General features: G+C 37.9%; 1 protein-coding gene across 13 annotated transcripts in view; it reads right to left on the bottom strand.

Moving 5' to 3' along the window:
- Positions 1 to 22,362, bottom strand: part of LOC133572676 (uncharacterized) — a 73,223-nt gene extending 50,861 nt beyond the window's left edge. For 8 of the 13 annotated variants that reach the window (XR_009810567.1, XM_061925551.1, XM_061925556.1 and 5 more), the window contains exons 1-15: positions 21,731 to 21,901; positions 19,301 to 19,412; positions 17,699 to 17,888; positions 17,499 to 17,612; positions 17,303 to 17,371; positions 12,270 to 12,374; positions 11,849 to 11,956; positions 11,685 to 11,747; positions 11,521 to 11,594; positions 8,283 to 8,418; positions 8,091 to 8,201; positions 7,648 to 7,736; positions 7,346 to 7,424; positions 3,231 to 3,310; positions 762 to 903 (exon numbers count right to left, since the gene is read on the bottom strand). Coding sequence is in view for 12 of the 13 variants with exons in the window: in XM_061925551.1 (XP_061781535.1) it covers positions 762 to 903; positions 3,231 to 3,310; positions 7,346 to 7,424; positions 7,648 to 7,736; positions 8,091 to 8,201; positions 8,283 to 8,418; positions 11,521 to 11,594; positions 11,685 to 11,747; positions 11,849 to 11,956; positions 12,270 to 12,374; positions 17,303 to 17,371; positions 17,499 to 17,612; positions 17,699 to 17,888; positions 19,301 to 19,412; positions 21,731 to 21,791 (1,533 nt within the window). In the remaining variant the exon portion in view is untranslated. Of the gene's footprint in view, positions 1 to 761; positions 904 to 3,230; positions 3,311 to 7,345; positions 7,425 to 7,647; positions 7,737 to 8,090; positions 8,202 to 8,282; positions 8,419 to 11,520; positions 11,595 to 11,684; positions 11,748 to 11,848; positions 11,957 to 12,269; positions 12,375 to 17,302; positions 17,374 to 17,498; positions 17,613 to 17,698; positions 17,889 to 19,300; positions 19,413 to 21,730; positions 21,902 to 22,284 lie in introns of those variants that run through there. The other 5 variants (XM_061925555.1, XM_061925553.1, XM_061925560.1 and 2 more) reach the window with 5 other exon arrangements.
- Between the last annotated feature and the right edge of the window lie 1,474 nt (positions 22,363 to 23,836).

Here is a 23,836-nt window from a genome sequence, read left to right as displayed (position 1 = left end):
TACTTCCCAGCTCGTGACATGTATTTGGGATCTGCATAAGTCCCGGAAATTTTTAATCAAACCACGGAGGCATGGCGGAGATACTTATAAAACACTCTTGCCTTCTTTCATACTTTCTCCAAACAACCCGTTTGGAATTTGCCCAATTTGTGACATTATTCCCAAGTGTGACATCAGCGGATATCTCTATACATGGTAACGTTTTACCCAAAGAGTTTTGTGCGAGTCGGACATTGTAGTCTGACGTAGTCAACAAATTCCTTATTTTTCTCTATCCTTTTGTTGTTGGGCAGACTGGCTTGTACATGCACATGCATCCTGTGCTGTTGCCATTTCTAATACAAAGTAGTGTATAGCTTTAACTTATATCTGTCAGTAGACTAACTATGGAAGCGCTAAAAACTAAAACAAAGATGACGGGGAGAAGACTCACAAAACGGCGCATCCTGAAGAGACAGTCAGAATACTGCTTAAAGACGGTCTGTAAAACATCATTTTTGCAACATTTTGACCAAAAAAACTATCATTACAGGAAGTGTTTTAAATGTAGAAAAAAAATCATAATACTGTATGATCCCTTTAAGATCAAACGGGAGAATAGGGCCATAAGAGATCTAAACTCCTATTCTAATGCCATGTTGTGCTGAGCTCAAAATGAGACCGCAGCTAGTTGTAGCTAAGCAGTCCTCTGTACTTTTCCTCAATTGCACACGATTGATTCAACAATCAAATCTACAAAATCAACCAATGCAGCCACTCACTGTTTTGTTAATACGCTCCTCTTTGTCCTTGTCTTGTTCTGCTCCCGAGTGCAACACAGCACCATTGCACTGAGTGTGTTTATGCACTTGATATACTCGATAAGTGTCTTCACCAACAGATTTGTCTGCATACTCAACTGAGCTACATGGAGCAGTAGCAGGAAGGTAAGAAAAAAAATCATCAGAGGTCACTCGGTTAACTAATTACAGTTTGAGAAAATTGCTGAACCTCAGAATTTTTATTTGGTTTAATAATCAGGAAACAAAATGACAACAAATGACATCTCCAGTTTGGAATCAATCCTTAAGGAAAAAAACACTTAAAGAGTCTGATCTACAAAAGATTTGCGTGTATTGAAACACGGGCAAACTTAATAGCACATGCAAAGCTGATTTACTGAGCGTGTGCGCAGAGAATTGCATCTCATTCCTGCACTTTTTTTGGAATGTTGCCTATCGTTCACAATCATTATGAAAACATGCGACAGATTTATTTTTTCAATGCATTCTAAATATTAAATCAACTAAATAAAAAGTCAGCTTACAATGGATCCTGTCTATGAGTCCCTAAAAACATCCAAACACCTCCATTAGGGTTTTATACATTTATAATAACATTTAATATTTACTTTATTTTAAACATATGCGGTGCATTAATTTAAAAAACACATCACACAAAGTATGCTTTTTTTCCTTCATCACTGATTTCTGCTCATTGCAGACTTCATGAGTACCAACAAACATAATAAAACATCACTTACTGTACAAGGTCTGCAGTTATTAGGATGCCGACTGCTAGGATTTTCATATATTCCCATTTGGATGAAAAACGTCTCATAATCTTCGCAAAGAAATGTGGTGTGGGGGTGTGGGTGAACAAACACTTTTCGTGTCTCCTTCGTCTGTTCCAGTTCCTAAATGGCTGTCAAAGTGTCCCAACTTGTCACAGGTAAGAAGCATTAATTGTGATCTACAATAAACTTACAAGACGCAGGCAAGCAAGGAAGCAGATCACTTGATGTAAAAAAAAAAAGGCACACACGGAAGTGATCACAGCGCCGCTATAAATACTTTGTCTGCGTGAGAGCTTATAATAACAATATCGCTAAAAATGCTTGGTTAATATTCAAGTCACAAAATGTAAATGCAGTATTGTTGGCGCTATTTGAATGGTTATTTATCTGATTTTATGGGCGGAATAGTGAAGCTCCCATTAGCTTCGCCGTAAGCGGACTTTTATTTATGTTTATTCAATATTTAGAATGCTTTTTTTTTTTAAATCCATTAGTCGTCAAGGATTGTGACGATGGATAATGATTGTGAACGATAAGCAAAATTCCCAAAAAAGTGCAGTTCCCCTTTAAATAAGCAAAATAGAGAGCGTAACCCATATCCAAAATGAATGCTGATTATCAGATCGCCAAAAATAGTGGGAGGAGAAAATCCAAATATTATCATTGAGCACACGCAATGTGGTTTATAAATACTAAAACTGTATTGTAGCTGCTGTTTTGCGTCAATATTTTGCCTGCTGTAATGTTGGTGCAAACTGGCAGTTAGGCACATAAGACTTTGAAAAAGAGGCGAACACACTGCAAAGACAGATGGTTGAGAGAGAGAATATTCCGTCCGTGCGTGTCAACATTTGGACTGTCGGAAATTTAAATATTAGACCTATCGTCTATTCAGCAGAACACTTTATCATTTTATTTCTGCTAGATGATTCAAGGGGCTGCTCAAAACTAATTAAATTGATTACATTTCGTGTCTGCTGGCGTTTTTTTTATTTTTTATTTTATTGGTGTTTTTCAAAGTGGTAGATATTATGTGCTATATGAAAAAACTTCTTGCAAGATGCATTTTCTTGTAATTGGATCATTCCAGATGCACCATCCTAAAAGAGAACTGCATTTGTTTTGGAATGTTGCCTCTGGATCATTGCAGATGCCCCATCTTAAAGGGGAACTGCACTTTTTTTGGAAGTTTGCCTATCGTTCAAAAAAAAAAAAGACGTGTCCTTGTCTCTCATAATGATTGTGAACGATAAGCAAAATTTAAAAAAAAAGTGCAGTTCCACTTTAACACCAGCGCTTTCCACAGTGCATGTCTAGCGTGCTGAAAATAGACTGTTGCCTAGATAGCGCTTCATTATAGCCCAGAAAAGGTGGTACATATTCTAGTTGTGTGCTGGACTTCAACAACATGACGAAACGCCACAGGTTGGACCGTATGATTGATGTCATGTGGAGGGAAATTAGTTTTTCCATGGTGACAGCAAGAGTATGTGCAATAAATAGGGTATTCTGCACCACTTTTGCACTTGTTATCAATCTTAGTAGATCACAGGCACTAAAATTTCACAAGATTTTATAGTTTGTACATTCTGTTTTAGTGCATGGTACTGTATTTGGATCTTAGTAGATCAGGTCCAGGGTGTTTCTTTCGAAGAACACGCGAATGGCAACAAACCTCTTGACAGTGTTGGCATCCTCGTCCTCCTGACTGTCCCAGCCATCAGACTTGTTGGTGTACAGAAACTTTGCCAGCAGCTTCAGAACAAAAAAACAAGAACAAAACTGAGGTTTTAATTGAACTGAGATCCCAGATACTATCAATTGCCACCTTTTAAAAACATGGGGGTTCTTAACCTTTTGACCTCGGGGCCCAACTTTTCTAGTACAGAGAGGCCCGGGGCCCACTGAAATATTAACACTGAATTAGTAACCTTACTCTTGATTTGAATTGTATTCAATAATCATATCTAAACTACTTATCGTTTGCAACCTTGTCAAATGATATGAAACCATGTGATCATCACAAAGATTATCTTATTCATTTAACACATTATAAACCGTTGGCTTAGTGTGGCGAATTGGAAAAATAAGCACTAATCAAAATATACTGCATAAGAAGGGACTCATAAATAACTGACAAAAATATATTTACATACAATTATGTTGTGCCAAAACAAATAAACTAAATCAATAATGAAAATGTTTCTCAACTAAACTGTCATTAAAATTAAAGTGCAAACAAAAATACAGCTTCACCATTTAAGTCATCATTTTTGTGTTTAAAGAAACTTCTCTATGACTTTAGATCCAGACTTCTTCTGTTTAATAATTGTCATTGCAGCCACAGGTGAGCAGCCGTTTCGTTGCAGAGGAAGAGGTGGGAAAGGTGAGTCAATTAACAACTGACGCCTAAACTTTTACTCTGGATGATCAAAGATGTTATACTATAGGGTACCTATGAGGAAAATTGTCTTTTCCGACTTATACATGTTGTTACAAAGTTGGATACTTGTGTTAAACAATGCAAAGTATCAAATCATAAGGTTTGTGCATTTTGGCGTAAGCTTTAAGTTTGGATACTTTTTTTCGCATGGTTTTGCAGTTGTGATGTCACATCAAGTTGGAAGTCCTTATTTGGACATTAAGTCAAGCTCTCAACCGGGGAAGAGAAACTGCTCTCTTTTTTTAATGCAGCTTGTCTAATCTATCAGCGACTGTGGAGGTGTACCTAATGTTGTGAACGGCTTAGCAATAAAAGGCTTTTTAAGTTTATTTTTGACTGTGTCTAAAATAAAATAGCAGCGATGACTTCATGATAAATATTTAAAGAGTGTACATTTTTAAAAGATACATTCAATAATTTTTAGGAAGCTTGGGCACGGATTCAATCCCAATCTAAGAACACCCGACCTACCCTTCTCTGTCTGCTTGTTTTTCACCTTTGCCGATGTACTGTAAGTGGATTTTACTTTTAAAAAGGTTTTATTACTTATCTTAGACTGATTTCGTTTTGGTTTGATTTTCAAAATAAAAAAATAGCTGTAAAGTCACATACTTGAAGCTGTGCTGACAAAAAGGAAACCAACCAAAGCAAGATAAACGCGTGTTTAAAGTACGATGTACATGTAAAAAACACATACAGTACATAAAAACCCTAAAAACCACTATAGTCTAAAGCAGGGGTGCTCACACTTCTTCTGCAGGCGAGCTACTTTTCAATTGATCAAGTCGTGGGGATCTACCTCATTCATATATATAATTTATATTTACTTATTTATGAAATATATGTTTTTGTTAACAAGTTAGAGGTGTTTAATGATAATGCAAGCATGTTTAACACATATAGTTAATATTGTTAATAAATTAAAGGTGTTTAAAGATAATACAAGCATGTTTAACTCATATAGTTAATATTGTTAAAAAATTAAAGGTGTTTAATGATAATACAAGCATGTTAAATACATATAGTTAATATTGTTAACAAGTTAAAGGTGTTTAATGATAATACAAGCATGTTTAACACAGAGTTAAAATTGTTAAAAAATTAAAGGTGTTTAATGATAATACAAGAATGTTTAATACATATAGTTAATATTGTTAACAAGTTAAAGGTGTTTAAAGATAATACAAGCATGTTTAACACATATAGTTAATATTGTTAATAAGTTAAAGGTGTTTAAAGATAATACAAGCATGTTTAACACATATAGATTCCTTTCTTTCATGAAGACAAGAATATAAGTTGGTGTATTACCTGATTCTGATGACTTGCATTGATAGGAATCAGACAGTGGTGCTGATAAGGTCCGCATTTTCGAATGGAGGAGAAAAAAAGTCCTCCTTTCTGTCCAATACCACATGAAAGTGGTTGGTTTTTGGCATCTTATTTGTCCAGCTTTCGTACTCCTTTGTATACACTTTACAAGAAATACATTGTCGGCAAACTCCGTAGCTTGCTAGCTTGTGCACGCCAGCTTTCTGAGACTCCTATTTTGTTAGCGCAACTGTGCAACTGTGCAGTCGGTCTTTGGAGTTTTGACGACAGGTACGGCGCCAGAGTCTGTTGAAATAAAGTGTTTCTCGCCTTCCAGTCGGTAATTTTAATGAGCTGGCAGCAGCCAGTGTCATCTCAGAAGACCCTCGGGTGCCGTGAATGTCAATCAAGTGACGAAAATGACGTCATTGTGAAGATTTATGATCGCTCATTTTTAGGACTATTTTTTAATGCCTGGCTGGTGATCGACTGACACACCCTCCGAGATCGACCGGTAGCTCGCGATCGACGTAATGAGCACCCCTGCCCTAGGGTAAACTGGGTGTAACACACGGCACACTGATAAAGCTTAACCTATTGTAACTATAACAATCTACAAGGTTAATGTAGGTTGCTTCTCTTTCTCCCCTTTCATTTTTCTGCATTCTTTCGTATCTCAAGTTATCATTACGTATATGTATTGTTGCATTTAAACAACTGTATTGTTGATAATAAAGGTAAATTATTGGTATTGTTCATTATCAATAGCGCTATTTCTATTGGTATTTGTATTGATCCATTTGTAGTGTAATAATGCTCATTGTCATTTCTGTATTATTTTTTATTTTTCGCTAACTGCTTATTTGCTATTACTTTTACCATCATATTTGTACATGTCGTATTTGCTGATGTTGCTCTATTGTTGTTGTTGTTGTTATTTGCTGTTGTTGTTTTTGTCTCTCTGTCTAATCCCCCTCTTGTCCCCACAATTTCCCCCTCTGTCTTCTTTTTTTTCTCTTTCTATCCCCTCCTGCTCTGGCCCGGCTGCACTAAATGATAATATAAATACATTTAATAAAGTCAAATACAAATAAGGCAACAAGAGAAGTATCCTACACTTCTCTTTTGTAAAGTAAATCTGAACAGCCGAAATGGGCATCTACATCAACTATATGATTTGCCTGAGAAGCTGGACAGGACACACAAAAAAAAAAAAAAAAAAAAAAATTTTTTTTTTTTTTTTTTTAAATAATGTAATGCGATCTACCAATACTACCTTTGCGATCGACTGGTAGATCGCGATCGACTGGTAGATCGCGATCGACGTATTGAGCACCCCTGGTCTAAAGGGATAACTTGAGAAATATGGTTGACCCTTTGAACAGTAACTACAGTGGAACCTCAATTTACAAATCCCTCTATTTGCAAAGCTTTTGGTTTAGATTGCGCCAAATATGCTTGTGTGGATCCCGACCTACCCTTCTCTGTCTGCTTGTTTTTCACCTTTGCCGATGTACTGTAAGTGGATTTTACTTTTAAAAATGTTTTATTATTGTAGCAATATAGTTTTAAAATTAAGGATTTTTGCGATTTCTGATCATTTGTGAGAGCACCCAAGGTACTTCTGTGTGTGTGCATGTGTTGGCAGAGCAGCGCATACAGGACAGTTCAGCTGGTCATTGTTTTGGCTTGTTAATAAAGAGACTGTTCTCCAGTATTCCCCGCAACCCCGTAAGGGACAAGCGGTAGAAAATGGATGGATGGATGATTCATCCCCTCCTTGATATGTGTGTTTGATATACAGTACTGTACAGCACTTTGTTGTGTTCCAAGTGCACAAACCTGAACTAAAATATGGACTTTTGTTGAGGCTGGAACAAATTATTCATGTTTACATTGTTGCTTACAGAGAATTTGCTTCACTTTACAAACTTTTCTATTTATGAACCCTGTTAAAAAAACAATTAAGTTCGTAAAACGAGGTTCCGCTGTAAATGTAAATTAGCAGCTAATACTTTATTTGATATGCCACTCACTCCTGTTGGTCTGACAGTTTCCTCTTCCTCTTTATCCTGCTCAGAGTCCCACGTATCATCAATATCATGGCTGTGTTGGCTGCATGAAGAAGTGACAGAAAGAAACACAAGAATTTAGACGAGGTTGTCCAGTGATTATAAGAAAAAAGTAAATACAGTAGGATAAACCACAAGGCAGTTATTTTATTTGTTTATTTACGTGCAAACAAAATAACTCAATCCCTGAATCAGTCCTTAAATTAAAAGCATCACACAAGAAGACATTATGGAGGATTTCTAAAAACATGACAAGAACAACAAACCTTTTGGTCAACTCAGGTTTCTTATCCTTTCCTTTTTTCACATCCATCTCCGGCACACTGTCACAGGTAGTATAATTCTCTGACAATAGCTTCAGGTCAAAAAAATATAAAAACACAAATTTTGCTCAATGACAATAGCTTCAGGTCAAAAAAATATAAAAACACAAATTTTGCTCAATGATAAGTCACATAAGATACACATTTTGCTCTTCAGTTCTTTTATAGAAAACATTAACGGTTGGACATTATTTAATTGATTAAAAAGTTATTATCGTGTTTTTCTCGAAATGTCACTAAACTTTTAGTGAACTTTTAGTAAATATGTTAATTGAAGACATTTTCTCTTACTGTAAGACAAATTGTAAATATTTAAGTGCCTAGGGGCAGACATTAGTGCATTTTAACCTGACATTTGTCTGTAGATGTTGCTACAGTATCCATACCTTTTCACAGATGCCAATGCCTTCTGCATAATCAGAGTTGGGCTGAGTAAAACAGCCTACTTCTTCATCCCCAGGTTCTATAACACTGAAGAAGCCACTGACAAAGAGAGCCTGACAAGATAAAGACAATTTCATTGATATTTCATCACTTTTTCGATGGCTTTGGATCTGCAATCTTTAACATCCACTCACACCAGACGTCTTGTTAGGCTTCTTTACTTGCTTGTCCTTTTTAGCTCCTGAACGTCTAAAAGAACTCGACAAAGGAGTCTGGACGTATTTAGATGACTGTTGGCATTTTTCACCAAGTCTGTCAAATTCATCGAGGCTGATGTAAGAAGTATTTTAAAAAATGGTGAGTCAAGCAAGGTTGTTTCAGTCAACATAAGAATAAATATTATTCTGAGAAAGGATATTCCATTGTTAAGTTATTTTTAGGTAGGTAAGGTACAAAGGTTATTACACAAGTCTATTGATGTTCTCATTCATCCAGGTCATTGTATAGACAGGGCATTCAATCGATCGCAACTGGACTGTTCAGTTTGTATTAGAAGATGTTTCGCCTCTCATCTGAGCAGACTTCATGCTCATAGACTTCGATTGGTCACATCGAGATCTGACCAAAGAGCATGGACTGATGAAGCCTGTTCGGATGAGGCAAACCATATTTTAGGACAAACTAAACAGTGCAGTTCCGATTGATTGAATGCCCCAAGAAGTTGTTACACTTATTAGGATTGGTACTCTGCCGCAACAACCATTCAATAGCATTTCACAGTCCTCCCAAAATGAACACCCATTCTGCAACCAAAACGTTAATCTATCTAGCCTAGCATATCCCATTTTCCCACAAACTGTTTTTTCAGAATCCGATGGGCAGTGACAAGAACCATGACACATCTCCAATAAGCCTCCTGAACTTAATGCAACATTTCAGAACTATATAAGAGTCAAATTCTCATCTCGCTTATTCAATGCACAGGTCTTCCTTGGATATAGCAAAACTGAAGGGACAAGTGGCATGAGCACTTATTTTTTTCTACAAAAACCAATGTACCCCCCAAAACCTTCCCTTTGATCAACACCAACTTTGACTTGAGGTGTATTTTTATGGATCTTTTATGACAAAATCTTTTTCAGTCCAGTGGTACCTCGATTTGGTTTTCGACAAAAGTGATTTTATATAACGTCTCGGGTTTTTGTACAGCCAAACATTTGACATAACAAACTAGTCAGTTTGCCTGCCTACCATTCCAAGGAATTAAGTCCCCAAACGAAGGATTCTAAGCATTGATGACTCCGTCTGTTATTTTTTCCAGTAAATACAACTGCAAAAAAAAAACAATGTGGCCAAAGAAAGTTGCAAGTGCCAGCATTTAAAAAAAGAAAGTTAAGTTAAAGTACCAATGATTGTCACACACACACTAGGTGTGGTGAAATGTGTCCTCTGCATTTGACCCATCTCTTTGTTCACCCCCTGGGAGGTGAGGGGAGCAGTGAGCAGTAGCGGTAGCCGCGCCCAGGAATAATTTTGGTGATTTAACCCCCAATTCCAACCCTTGATGCTGAGTGCCAAGCAGGGAGGTAATGGGTCCCATTTTTATAGTCTTTGGTATTACTCGGCAGGGGTTTGAACTCACAACCTACCGATCTCAGGGCGGACACTCTAACCAATAGGCCTCTGAGAAAGTGAAAGTGAAAAACACTACAAAAATCAAGCGAGTCATTGCAAAAAATAAAGTGTCTCTTTGCGATACAGTCCGCACAGCTCAAAGCTGACATTTGCCAGGCCTATGCGCACGGAGCTCAAAATTTATGACCGCACTGACCCTCCTCCACGAACATGTGTCACAGAAAACACAGTTCGGCATGTATTTTTCATACACCCGCAATAAATCTGACACGGACAGCTTTTGCCACCAACACGTATCATAAAATTAAAATAAAGCCAGTGTTTAAATGAAATGTTTTCCACAACTCATCTCTGAGACAATTTCCAACATAGTTAATGTACCTGGTTGAACTCCTTGCAACATCTTACCATAGCAATACTCGCCGGAAAAACTGTCTCTTGTGGCATTTATTGGCCATACATACCACCAACCGTTTCTTTAGTTCACGGCTTTTAAAAGCCAGCAGGTAAAGTCGTGTTTCACATACGTTTCACAGGAAACTGCAACGCAGAGGTGCGCTCGGCTATGGAAGCGTTGATGACCGCGAACATTCCACGTTGAGGCTGGAGTCTGTGAGAAACTTTACTCTCCATTCATTGCTGTCTACACCAACAAAGAGTCTTCAATAATTGTTCATTTGTCAATTTAATGCGGCATTTATTTGTATTTAGGATATAAAACTATTCATTGTCTATAAAATGTTTTTTTGTTATTATTTTTGATTGTCTGTAAGACATTAATTAGATTTGCATTATTTCTTCTGAGACAAATTGCTTTGGTTTTTACATGAGTCCGTCTTCATCTGACTTTTTGAACGAAAACTGAGGTACCACTGTATATATAGTAAACTTAAGTGGTGTTGCTTTCTGCTTAGTTAGTTCGGATGCTGAACCCGATCCAGCCCCGACAGGGCAAGTGGCAGAGGAATTGGCAACAGAATAAACGAATTCCATTTGGAACAAGGGATTTGTACGGAATTTGGTACTTTGACAGGCAATGACCAAATTTTGTCAATACTACCGGATATCTATTCACGTAAAATCAAATGGTGCCATATGTTGAGATCTTCATTACACGCAGCATCATGTCCAGTTGCAGACTCGGCCAACTCAAACAATTAGCGGGAAAACAAGCACTCAAGCAGCACTCAGCCTTTAGGTAATGTTGCAAATTTCAATGCTAATAAAGCATGTATGTTTGATATTAAATGCTGGAATGTACTGTAAGTCTCCACTTCTCAAAATGTGTTAGCTTGATGCTAATGATTGACATGCTGATTAGCATTAGCAATTTTACATGGCAATTTCATCACATCCAAATTTGATAATGAAAACTGCAGCTAAGACGCATGCTACAATCAAAAAGCTGGTGTAGTAAGTACACTTCTTACAGTATAAACATTTTTAGGGCGCAACAAAAGACTAGACCTTCAGCTGAATGGCAAAGACTTCTTCCTAACTAGGCAACACGCCATAGCCTATACACTACTGCCATATAACGTTTTGGAATTGCCACTGCATGCAAGGTCTACTATATAATACTTGGAAATTAGACTCAGAAGTGTAAGAAAACCAAATACAACAACTGGACAGCAGTTATTATCAGCTTACTGTTAAATATTAAATACAAAAATTAGATTTTATTATTAAACAAATTAATATTGATTCTCAGGTACTGGGAATTGGTACCATATTGGTTCAGGTAGGACACCACTCCTTATTGAAAACCCAAGAAACCGCTTAACAGTCTCATCTTACCCTTGTTCTTCTTTGACAAATACCTCCAGGTGACTGTCAGTGTCCACAGAACTGCCTAGTGTCTCAACTGAGAACTTTAAGGGTGTGAAAAGAAATGATCAACGCTACTAAATAAAGTTAGTTGTCCAAGTCAAACCTTAGGACAGGCCATCTAGTGCACTTACGTGTCGCTGTGAAAATTCACTGCTCTGATCCTGAATTATATATACTTCACTGCCTCCCGAATCCTAATTTTTATGCAGTAGCAGAAAAAACACATTTAGAAGAGTGAATACAAAAATATATATCAAAACCTCTATCAAAAAGGTGTCGCCTTTGGCATTGTTACCTCTTTTTCATATGTGTGGTCATTGTCAACATAATAGCTGGACGGTGAACAAGCAATTTCATCCTGTCCACTGCCTAAAACACTCAAGAATCCACTGCAAAAGAGACCCTAACAAAGCAAGAATGATTACATTAAGGGTGTGAAAAGATAACATTTAGTGACCAATGTAGAATCTTTATTTCAACCCACAGTAAATGGTCAAATTGACTGTACAACCTCTTTTAACACTCATTCACTGGCGCTTGCAATGGCTGATGGTCTATTGCTGTGAAAGCAATGTAATGGCTCATTCACATACTGATGATGACACATCATAAGATACTTCCAAAGGAATGCAGGTTGATAAACAAGCAACCTAAGCATGCCACCGCCAGAAAATAAATGTATCTGATATTTATTGATACAATTGTGTGCCACTAACCGTGGGTGTTTTGGTACACTCCTCTCCATCATGGAACCATTTGGCGCGTAAGCCACCGCCAGCTGCAGTGCCACGGATATGTCCGTGGGCCTCTATCACCGTATTCTGGTTGCAAGATAGGTGGGGTTCCACAGATGAGCAGGAAATTCAGTTTTGAAATTTAATTGAAATCATTGAATACGTGCACTATAAAATCCTATTAACACTAATGTGACATTCATACCAATAATCACAGTACTGCGTAGTGGTACCTGTTTTCGTACGACCCACTTTTCGTATGATTTTGATTTTTTTGGACTTTCATTGAATATAAGGTAACAGTTGGGTGCATTATGTGATAAACCACTGGAATTGATGCCTTAATTAATTATTCAGTCATTTTAAAACAGAATGTGGTAGATTTAAAAAACAAGTGTTTATTATGAGTATAAAATTGTATTATACAATGCAACATTATTACATATTGCGGTGCTACAAGGCATATTCATAGCAGGTAATGCTGCAATTTTCTATGCCATCAAAGTAAGCATGCCAAGTAAAAAGCCCTTAAAAGTAGAGCTCCATTTTTCAAGATGCGCTAGCTTAATGCTAATTTGCATTCAATAAGTGGTATATATGCTACTGATTAGCATTAGCATTAGCAAATTTACATGACGGTTTCAGCACCTCCAAATATGGTAATCAAAACTACAACTAATGCGCGTTACAATCAAACAGCTGGTGGAATAAGTACAATACTTAACAGTATAACCACTTTGTAGGACTAAACAAAAAACAAGACTGGTACATTCAACTTGATAGCAAAGACTACTTCCTGGCTCAAGCAACTCACTGAGGACAAATTGAAATGAATGCATGCTTGCACGTGACTCAGAAGTAGTATCGGTTATTTTAGTAATTGAGGAATCTATCGATTAGTGTGTTTGATTAATCGAGTAATCAGATAAAACACACTGTATAACCTCAATACATATTTGAAGGAAAATTGTTGGAGTAAACACGTTTTTCTGCTTGCCATAAACATCATTGTAACAACATTGTAACCGCACTTTTTACATGTGTTCAAGGTTCAAGGTTTATTCGTCACATGAAGAGTACACCACAGTGAAATGCTTTTTTCCATGCTCTTCAGATATTGCGTACGGTGGGATCCAAACACTAGTTGCTGAAGCTAATACACTTAATACAAAAAATACATAAACATTGAATGTGCGCATTCATTAATATAAAATTATATATAACGCCCTGCTGCTTGTGGTCTGGATTTGATCAATTACTAGTTACACTCATTCAACAATTAAGTGAAGCAAAAAATATAAATCTAAACTTTATTGTAATTACATTAATAGATATAATCGTTTAAATGGACTGTTTGCAACATTTACACATGTGCCTCGAGGGCGCTCACTTTTCAATGTACATGTATTTTACACAGCATATATATATATAAAACGCCCTCTTACAGCTTGTAGTACATAATGATGTAACTACGTACATAACAATTACCTTTGGATGGCTAGCATTAGTTGTCATTGAATGTATAATTTATCATAAACAACATGACTGAAAATTGTTGCTTGTCTTGGACTGCTTTTGTGTGTGTGTGTGTGCACGCACTCCCTACGTATGTGTGGACGAGACAGGTTAAGTAATCGCCATAAACACCAATTATTTTAACCGGGCCGGTAAAATTTTTAATTACATAAACTTAGTAATTGTAAAAAATATAGACAGTTGTAAAGAAAATGTGTTCTGTTAAACCACTAATGGCTTTCTTGTTATATTTTTAATTGTGAGCTACATACAAACAGCCGCTTTAATTGTTGCCGCCCTATTAAGAAGTGTAAGAAAAAAGGATCAAACACCTGGACTGCACAATTATCATTATCCGCACGGTGTTGAAGGTTGAATCAAAAAAAGAGATGTCATCATTAAACAAAGTAACATTACCACATGAACATGCACAAAGGTACCGAAAATTGCTACCGTTGAATAGGCCGAATTAGTACCGTATCAGTAATGTGAAAGGTGTTATTATTCTCTGTGAAATGTGTTTTGTGTTAAGATTTTTAAAATTACTTACTGTAATTGGAGTTGCATTATTTCAAATGTGAATAAAATATATTGCTTCTTGTACGGTTCGGTTTTTGTCTGACGTTTTAGATTAAATCATGACTAACGAATACCGAGGTACCACTGTATTTCCATTCCAGGTCAGGAATTTGTGATGTGTATTTTCCTGAAAGGGGAACTGTACATTTTTGGATTTTGTCAATCATTCACAATCCTTATATAAGACAAGAACACATATATTTGTCTCTTTTTTAATGCATTTTAAATATCAAATAAATGCGATCAAAAGTCAGTTTACAATAAAGCCTTTGGTCACTCTATTCTGCCTGTAAATAGCCGCTTTAAGTAAACATCTAAACACCTCCAGTAAGGTTTTATATACATACTGTAAGTATATATGTAATGTAATAAACGGCACATTTATAATAACATGTAATATTTACGTATTTTGCTCATTTTAAGCATACGCGGCACATTAACGTCCACTGTTTGTTTTTTGAGAACAACATCACTGATTACTACTCACTGCAGACTTCATGAGAGCCTACAAACGTAATAAAACATCACTTACTTCAATAGGATGCCGACTGATAGAATCTATATTCCCGTTTAGATGAAGAATGACTTATAATCATCGCAAGGAAAAGGGGGGTGCAACCAAGCGTCTTTTTGTGTCTTTCTTGACATTTCCGGGTCTAAATTGGCTGTCAAAGTCTACCAACTTGTCGGAATTATGTCCTCATCCTTCCACTATCAAGGTGAGAGGCATGATTTATGATCTAGAATAAACTTTCACAAGCACCGAGGCGAAGAAGCAGCTCACCAGCTGAAAATGTCAACATAGCCACACAAGCTAGTGATTACAGCGCTGCTATAAATAGTTTGTCTGCGTTAGCACTTTTAATAACAATATTAATACTTGGTTATTATTCAAGTCACAAAATGTAAATAGAGTATTGTTGGCGTTTTTTTGGTGGTTATTTATTGGGTTTTATGAGCGGAATAGAAAACCTCCCATTGGCTCCATTGTAAGCAGACTTTTATTTATGATTTAGAATGCATTAAAATAAATAGATCCGTTGTCATGTCTGTCATAATGATTGCCAACGATAGGAAAAAAATCACAAAATTGTGCAGTTCCTCTTTAATGCAGGGCTATTCAACTGGTAGCCCGGAGGCATACTTGCCAACCTTGAGACCTCCGATTTCGGGGGGTGGGGGGTGGGGGGGGGTGGTCGGAGGTGGGGCGGGGGTGTGGTTGGCGGCGTGGTTAAGAGGGGAGGAGTATATTTACAGCTAGAATTCACCAAGTCAAGTATTTCATATATATATATATATATATATATATATATAAGAAATACTTGACTTTCAGTGAATTCTAGCTATATACTGTATATATATATTTTTTTAATTTTATTTTATATATATATATATATATATATAAGAGAAATACTTGAATTTCAATGTTCATTTATTTACACATATACACACACAACACTCATCTACTCATTGTTGAGTTAAGGGTTGAATTGTCCATCCTTGTTCTATTCTCTGTCACTATTTTTCTAACCATGCTGAACACCCTCTCTGATGATGCATTCTGCTTCGTCTCCTTGTTGTGTGCGCAGTTGTGCACTGCACTCTCTAAAAGCCCTAGATGTTATTGTCACATATGAATGTACAGTAGAAGGCAGTATTGTCCTGTTTAAGAGTGTCACAACATTTCTGTTTACGGCAGACGAACTGCTTTACGGTAGACGAAAACGTGACTGCTGTTGTTGTGTGTTGTTACCGCGTTGGGAGGACGTTAATGAAACTGCCTAACAATAAACCCTCATAAGAAACCAAGAACTCGCCCTCGATCATTCTACAGTTATAACGTCATTGGGCAGGCACGCGGTTTATATTGTGGGAAAGCGGACGTGAAAACAGGCTGTCGACACGTCACTTAGGTCCGCCTGAATTTCGGGAGATTTTCGGGAGAAAATTTGTCCCGGGAGGTTTTCGGGAGAGGTGCTGAATTTCGGGAGTCTCCCGGAAAATCCGGGAGGGTTGGCAAGTATGCCCGGAGGCCTAATCCAGGCGCAATCATTTAGGTTGTATTCATCTGACGTCATTGAAATCTATACCGGTAGTTATATTTTGATAAAGACAGGAAAACCACGTGTACTCATAACAACTTTTGCAACAAAAACAAGGCAACATGGCCGAAACCTGCAGTTACAGTGAGCTGTGATCACTTCTGCATCTTCTTTCTCAAACAGCCAAGTCTTCAGTGGTGTCACCGATTAATTTCATGTGTGGTTAACATAATAACAGTGAATCAAGGCTATCGAGTGCTACTCGCAGTTTGTTTACAAAGTCGCGTCCTCGCAAGACGCAAAGTTAAATCATAAAAACAACCTTACCTGAGCAAAAACGATGCACGATTTATCCGGGAGTCTCGATACCAATTTCTTTTTTTGCTCGTATTTGCTTTTAGCGGTAAGATCTAGGCCCCTTGCGTACTTAAATTTTTTGCATGCTGTTTGCTGCACAGTAGCTATGTTGGTTAGGTTGACCACCACTTTATTTACTTCCGTTCGAAAGTCGTGACTGGATACAAGATATAGACACGCTTTTTGGATGTAGGTATTTACAACATCAGAGCGCTCTTGCTAAAGAGAAAGGGCTATTTTTATAGGTGTATACAAATTAAGAAAAAAAGTGAAGGGAGAAGTCCAGGCCCCAGTTCTTAGCTTTCTGAAAATGTGGCCCCCAAAACAATTCAGTTGAATAGTTCTGCCGCAATGTAACTTGGAAAGCATGTCCGAAACAAACAAACCATTATCATAATTTAATTAAATGTTAACATATCAGATAAACCCTTGCATGAAAGGGAACTGAAAAACAAATCAGCAGAGAGTTAAGACACTAGGAGAAGTCAATGATGGATGGGATTGGTAAGTAAGCAAATCTACCTTGTATTGTTCACCCCACTGGTTCATAGATATGTTCTCAATGTCACTGTTAGAAGAACAAGGAATTGACTGAAAAACAGTAGACACACAGTTCAAAATATTTCATCTTGCATTTTTCTATACTTCTGAACTGAACAGGAGAAAGTACGCTCTTAGGAGAAGTCGCAGTGACGGAAGAAGGCTGTTGTTACTGTACCTCCTTTTCAGAGATAATACCATCATCTTCATCCTCAAAGCTGAAGAGTGTCAGAGATGCTGTTTCTTCATGTCTGTTGCCTATTATACTCAAGAACCCACTGCCAAATAGACCCTAACAACGTAAGAACCATACATTTATAATACACACGTTTGGCAGAGGATAGAACTATCATGATTTAAAACTTTGAAGCCACTCACCACTGCATGAATAGGTTCCCCATTCTCTTTCCTGCCCTGTGTGCTTTCTGAGCATATAACAGCAGTCGTGCGCTGAATGCGGTCGCGTTCCTGTGCCACCAGCTTGCGGTATTGCAATTTGCAAGGGTGTACATTTGAGGCTATCTGCAAGTAGGTGTTGTGAAAGGTGGTGTTCCCACTGTCATCTTCGCTGTAGGAGTACACAGTCAGTGCAGGTATTAGCAGCAACGCCCCAAACACACGCAAACCCCATAAAATAACCAGCAGGTGTCCCAATAAATGTGTCACAATTAGTACACCGATAAATCAGATATATACAGTGGAACCTCCATTTACGAACCTCGCTTGCAAACTTTCCGTTGTACGAACTTCATTCAGTGTCCCCTTGGAAGCCATTTTGTATTTGCTCATATTGAAGAGATTGGGTAAGCCGGCTTCATACCACAGCAAGTTTTTAATTGTGATGAGAACGAGATGCCAAAGCGGACTTATTTCACAGTGGAAGAAAAGACTACCGGTACTTCGTTCAGCAGAGCCTCTTCCAAGAGCGCGCGCGCGCGCACACACACACACACACACACACACACACACACACACACACACACACACACACACACACACACACACACACACACACACACACACACACACAGCCGCTCTTTCCGCTCCGTCCCAACTAACTCCCCCTCTGCCTGCTCCTTTTCTTTCCTCGCGTGAGAGGCTCCTTTGTCAATGTTAATGTACTCTAAGTGAATTTGACTTTTTAAAACTTTTATTATTGTCGCATTATGGTCATTAAAGTTAAGGATTTTTGTGATTTCTGATCGTTCGAGAAAGTACTAAAGGGGACTTCTGTGTTGTTTTGGCTTGTTAATAAACAAACATTAAAATAAATGTCTATGAAGGTTCTCATTCATCCAGGTCATTGTCATCTCAGGGCATTCAATCGATCGCAACTGGACTGCTAGGTTTGTCTTGGAAGACGTTTCGCCGCTCATCCAAGTAGGCTTCATCAGTTAGTGCTCATAGACTTAGATTGGTCAGTTCTAGACTTTAAAATAGAGTTAAAAAACAAACAAAACTCGTCTGACTTTGCGGTGCGAGTACTGTGCTAGCACCGATTCTGCAGCCGTGTGTCAGATTGCACATATTTTTTATAGGTGCTAAATAAAATGCTAAATAGTGCTTGTAAAACAGTGATGAGTGTTGAGAAATCACAAAGAATAATATACTGTATTTGCTTTTTCTCCTCCAGGTTTGTGGGCGTTTTGCAAATCAGCATATATTTTGCATATTAATGAAGACAGAGACGCAAAATGCATTGCACCCTTTATTCTGTTCACTTAACAAACGCAATGCACTTTGCACACGGTTAGTAGATCCGCTTTGCATGTGCTCTCAAGTTTGCACGTGTTTTAGTACATGCAAACCTTTCGTAAATCAGGTCCTATGTGTATTGCAACCATTCTGTTACTACATCCCGCTACAATATTCAATAAAGTCTTACAGTTTAGATTTTCTTCTGAATATTGTTTTCAAAATAATATCACACAGTACTGATGATGACCAGCAAGATCAGAGATCATTTTTACAGCAACTTACCGCTCCAACCATCCTGGAGGCAATCGGGCAAACCTAGCCTCCTTCGCCAGCCACATAAGTTCCGGCTCTGTCTCCGGATCAATTCCTATTTCCAGTGCATAATCCCTGATCTCTGATGTGGGAAAAAAATTATATTGATTAATTTTAGCACTTTTTGCTTAGTGGCGTCACAAAAAAAAGTGACAAAAAACTGCATGATTGCATTGAGAATGTGCGGAAATTTTAGTATCTTTCCGATACGTAGTAAATACAAAGCCGGTATTCCAGATACCGATACTTTTCACCTTCAGATTTTTCAAGGTGATTTAATTAGTTCATGATTTTGCCCTTATTATGTTGATCATGATTATAACCACGCCGAAAACCAAAACTCCAGAGATACTCAGACGAAGATTCTAACCCTCAATCTTTAAACTGTGAGGCCAACATGCTAACCCGCTCCCCCCGTGCGACCCTACAAAATCAACAAAATTAAAAAACAAATTCCCTAAGTTTGCAAACAATATAACATTATAGTGCACATCGGTTTTCGTACACCCCACTTTTTGGCAGAATTTTGCCCTGGTTTTTGTATACCCTCTTGATTATTTTACGACTAAACATTTTGCAAACCAGTCCAACGCGCCCAAACAAAGAAACCCACACATTGGTGAGTCTGTCATTATGCTTTTTTTATGTTTAAGAATGACTGCAAAATAATTCACAATGGGGCCAAAAATTGCTGCAAGTGCCACCAGCACTTTCGATCAAGGTGAGAAACATTATCTAATTCAACAAAGAACTTGTACAAAAGCATGAAGATGGCGTCCAACGTAATAACAAGGTCAAGAACATTCAGTTATTCGAAGTAAAGAAACATAAAAATAAAATTTACTCTAAAACTCTGTTACCAAAAATGTTACCATGTTGAAGTGAAGTTTTTTCAAACTAAGTCGGGTGGCTAGTTTTGTTGTCTATGACATCACTTTCCAACAAGTTTGTCCGTATTGATGGGCTCCTCTTGCTTATTCGGTTTGAAGCCAAAATAGTTCTACACCGAACATTTGGCTTTGCAATCATCGTTTTTTTCCTCCTAATTGTTACCACCGGTGCTTCTCACTGGTGAGTTGCTCTGTTTCTAACATCCTGTGTGTGTAAGCTAGCGGTCCGTCCCCACCCACAAAGACAAAGATTGTGGCTGACTGACAAGAGGGTTCACTCTGGTCATTTAATTATTGTATTGAATAAACGGTGTCAGGTGCTGAGAGTGAACAGATTGAGACAGAGTGAACCTTCTGGCCCCCTTTTTGAAAGCGAGACAAGACAACAAACAAACTCAGACATATCCATTTATCAATACCGGCAATTTTATCAAGTTGATTTTCATTTATCGTTCGATTAATTGATATAAGCCCAGTCTTCAATGTTTTTTTTATAAGGCTGCAGCTATCGATTATATTAGTAATCGAGTAATCTATCGATTAGTTTTTTCGATTAATCAAGTAATCTAATAAAACACACTTTAGAGCAGTGGTCCCCAAACTACGGCCCGCGAGCCGGATCCGGCCCGCCAGCATCCAAAATCAGGGCCGCGGGAAGTATAAAAAAATAATAAATAAATAAATAAATAAAAATACAGTATATATATGTATATATATATTTTTTTTTCTGTCTTTTCTTATCCACTTTGTACCGCTTGCTACTCACGGTGTCTCCTAGCCGCTCAGGCAAATCATATTGTCTAAAAATGCATTTTTTCATCGATAACGTGACATCATCGAGCGCGCGGACAGTGCGCTATATATGTCTAATATATATATATATATATATATATATATATATATATATATATATATATATATAAAATATATATCTCTTATTAATATCTAATATATATATATGTATGTACCGTATTTTTCTGAGTATAAGTCGCACCGGAGTATAAGTCGCACCTGCCGAAAATGCATAGTAAAAAAGGAAAAAAACATATAAGTCGCACTGGAGCCCGGCCAAACTATGAAAAAAACTGCGACTTATAGTCCGAAAAATACGGTATGTATATATATATATATATATATATATGTGGCCCCCGGCCAAATTGTTTTAACCCAATGCGGCCCCCAAGTCAAAAAGTTTGGGGACCCCTGCTTTAGAGCCTCAATGTGTATCTTACAGAAAACACATTACATGACAATTTTTTTGCTTGCCATAACTGTCATTCTTTTTTCCTAAAAAATGCACATCATCAACATTGAAATTGTTATTAAATTAAGTTGTATGCACCCACACACCACCGCTCTCAAGTGCGCTGTATTGCAGCAGAAACTATGTCTGCATATATAAAGTTGTGGGTGGTCCATGCAGTCCGAATTTCGTCAATAATTACAATATATTTTAGGATCCTTGTTTGACAAATCATCATATCCCATCCCAGACCACAATGTACAGTACCTTCTTCAGAGAGGTCCGACGTTTCACTGGACTCCTCTGGACTCTCCATGCCTTTTACCATGGCTTAAGTTAAAAAATGATTATACTGTGTGAAAAAGGTAAACATTAAATAGGAATGACTTTGACTTATACAGGCACAGTATATCTGAGAAGGCCAGATATTAGAAGCAAACAGCGATTTGTACCAGGGTTGGATTATGGTAAACACAACGTTCTGATGTAAAAAGCATTTTCGTCACGTACGCCGTCACGCACGTCACCGCAAGTGAACTTGTTTCATTCAAACCTTTCGGAGGAATACTGGTATAATTCATAAAACATCACATCGGGGTATGAGAGGTACAACTCGGCGCAATGGCAGTTTTATTATTGCATTGTCTTAACAACGAACGCCGTAAAATAAATTAGAACGATTTCAACCCGGCTAATGCTAACTCGGTCGTGTTTCGAAATGGTCCGGCGGTCGTCAGTTCACTTACAAGCACGACGTCACCTTTCAAATGCTTTTTGAAAAAAGAAAAACACTACTTTTTAAAAAAAAGTACATGACCTACAGAGGAGATAAGTGATAGGACATCATCCGCTAGCAAGTCAGGGATAAGCGGAGCGAGTCAATGTCGATGGCATCGATACCAAGGGCGGTATTAGTATCGGGCCAACACCAACTGGGTAATGACGTCGATATTTAGTTATCCTTTGTCTATTTTAACAATTGTTTTCATTTCATTATTTCCAAATTAATGTATTGTATTGTTATATAACTCAGGAAAAAAGTTGTTCAACAAATAGTCATTTTTAGACTTAGACTTAGACTTAGACTTCCTTTTTATTGTCATTCAAATTTGAACTTTACAGCACAGATAAGAACGAAATTTCGTTACATAAGCTCATGGTAGGGCAGGATAAAAAAGCAATAAGGTGCATATATAAATAAATAAATATGTATAAATTAAATATATAACATATATATAAAATAAATAAATATATATAAATAAAAATAAATAAATAAATAGATTACTGTACAGATAAATATATTGCACTTTTTCACATGCCTCCACTTTTATGGATGTATGTTATATTGTCTTTTTTATTCCAGCGATTTAATCCATTTTGGGGGTAGTTGAGGGGATAATTTAATTATGATGCGTTCAAGAGTCTTACGGCCTGAGGGAAGAAGCTGTTACAGAACCTGGAGGTTCTGCTTCGGAGGCTGCGGAACCTCTTTCTAGAGTCCAGCAGTGAAAACAGTCCTTGGTGGGGGTGGGAGGAGTCTTTGCAGATTTTCTGAGCCCTGGTCAGGCAGCGGCTTTTTGCGATCTCCTGGATAGGAGGAAGAGGAGTCCTGATGATCTTTTCCGCCGTCCTCACCACTCTCTGGAGAGACTTCCAGTCGGAGGCATTGCAGGCTCCAGTCCAGACAGAGATGCTGTTGGTCAGCAGGCTCTCTATAGTGCCTCTGTAGAATGTGCTGAGAATTTTTGCTTTTGTTTACTCAAAGGAGTTCAAAAATGTGCATAGATTATGTTTTACAAACCATCGTCAAGCCGCTTTCTGACGATCACTTCTTAGTGTGCCGTATTGTTGGCAGTCTTATTTACGGGCCTCCGCTGCGCGTCTTCTCCCTGCCATTCGATGACACAACGGTGGTAGGTCCCATTACAGGGGGGGATGAGTCTGCATACAGAGATGAGGTCCTGAAGCTATCAGCGTGGTGTTCAGTGAATAATCTGGCACTGAACACCACAAAAACCAAGGAACTCATCTTTGATTTCAGGAAAAACACTGCCGACCCCGCCCCCCTCTACATCAACGGCGAGGAGGTGGAGCGAGTCAGCTCCTTCAAGTTCTTCGGCACCCTCATATCTGCTGACCTCTCCTAGACCCAAAATACAATTGCGGTCATCCGGAAGGCCCAGCGGAGACTCCATTTCCTGAGGGTGCTGAGGAAGAACAGACTGGAGAGGCAGCTGAGGGTGACCTTCTATCGCTCGGCTGTCGAGAGCCTGCTGACGTACTGCATAACAGTGTGGTACGCCAGCTGCACTGAAGCAGACAAACAGGCGATTCAGAGGGTCATAAAGTCGTCACAAAAAATCATCGGCTGCC

The sequence above is a fragment of the Nerophis lumbriciformis genome, linkage group LG30 (genome assembly GCF_033978685.3).
Source record: "Nerophis lumbriciformis linkage group LG30, RoL_Nlum_v2.1, whole genome shotgun sequence".
Classification (NCBI taxonomy): domain Eukaryota; kingdom Metazoa; phylum Chordata; class Actinopteri; order Syngnathiformes; family Syngnathidae; genus Nerophis; species Nerophis lumbriciformis.
Note: the sequence above shows the minus strand (reverse complement) of the source record. Positions and strands in the feature narration are given on the sequence as shown.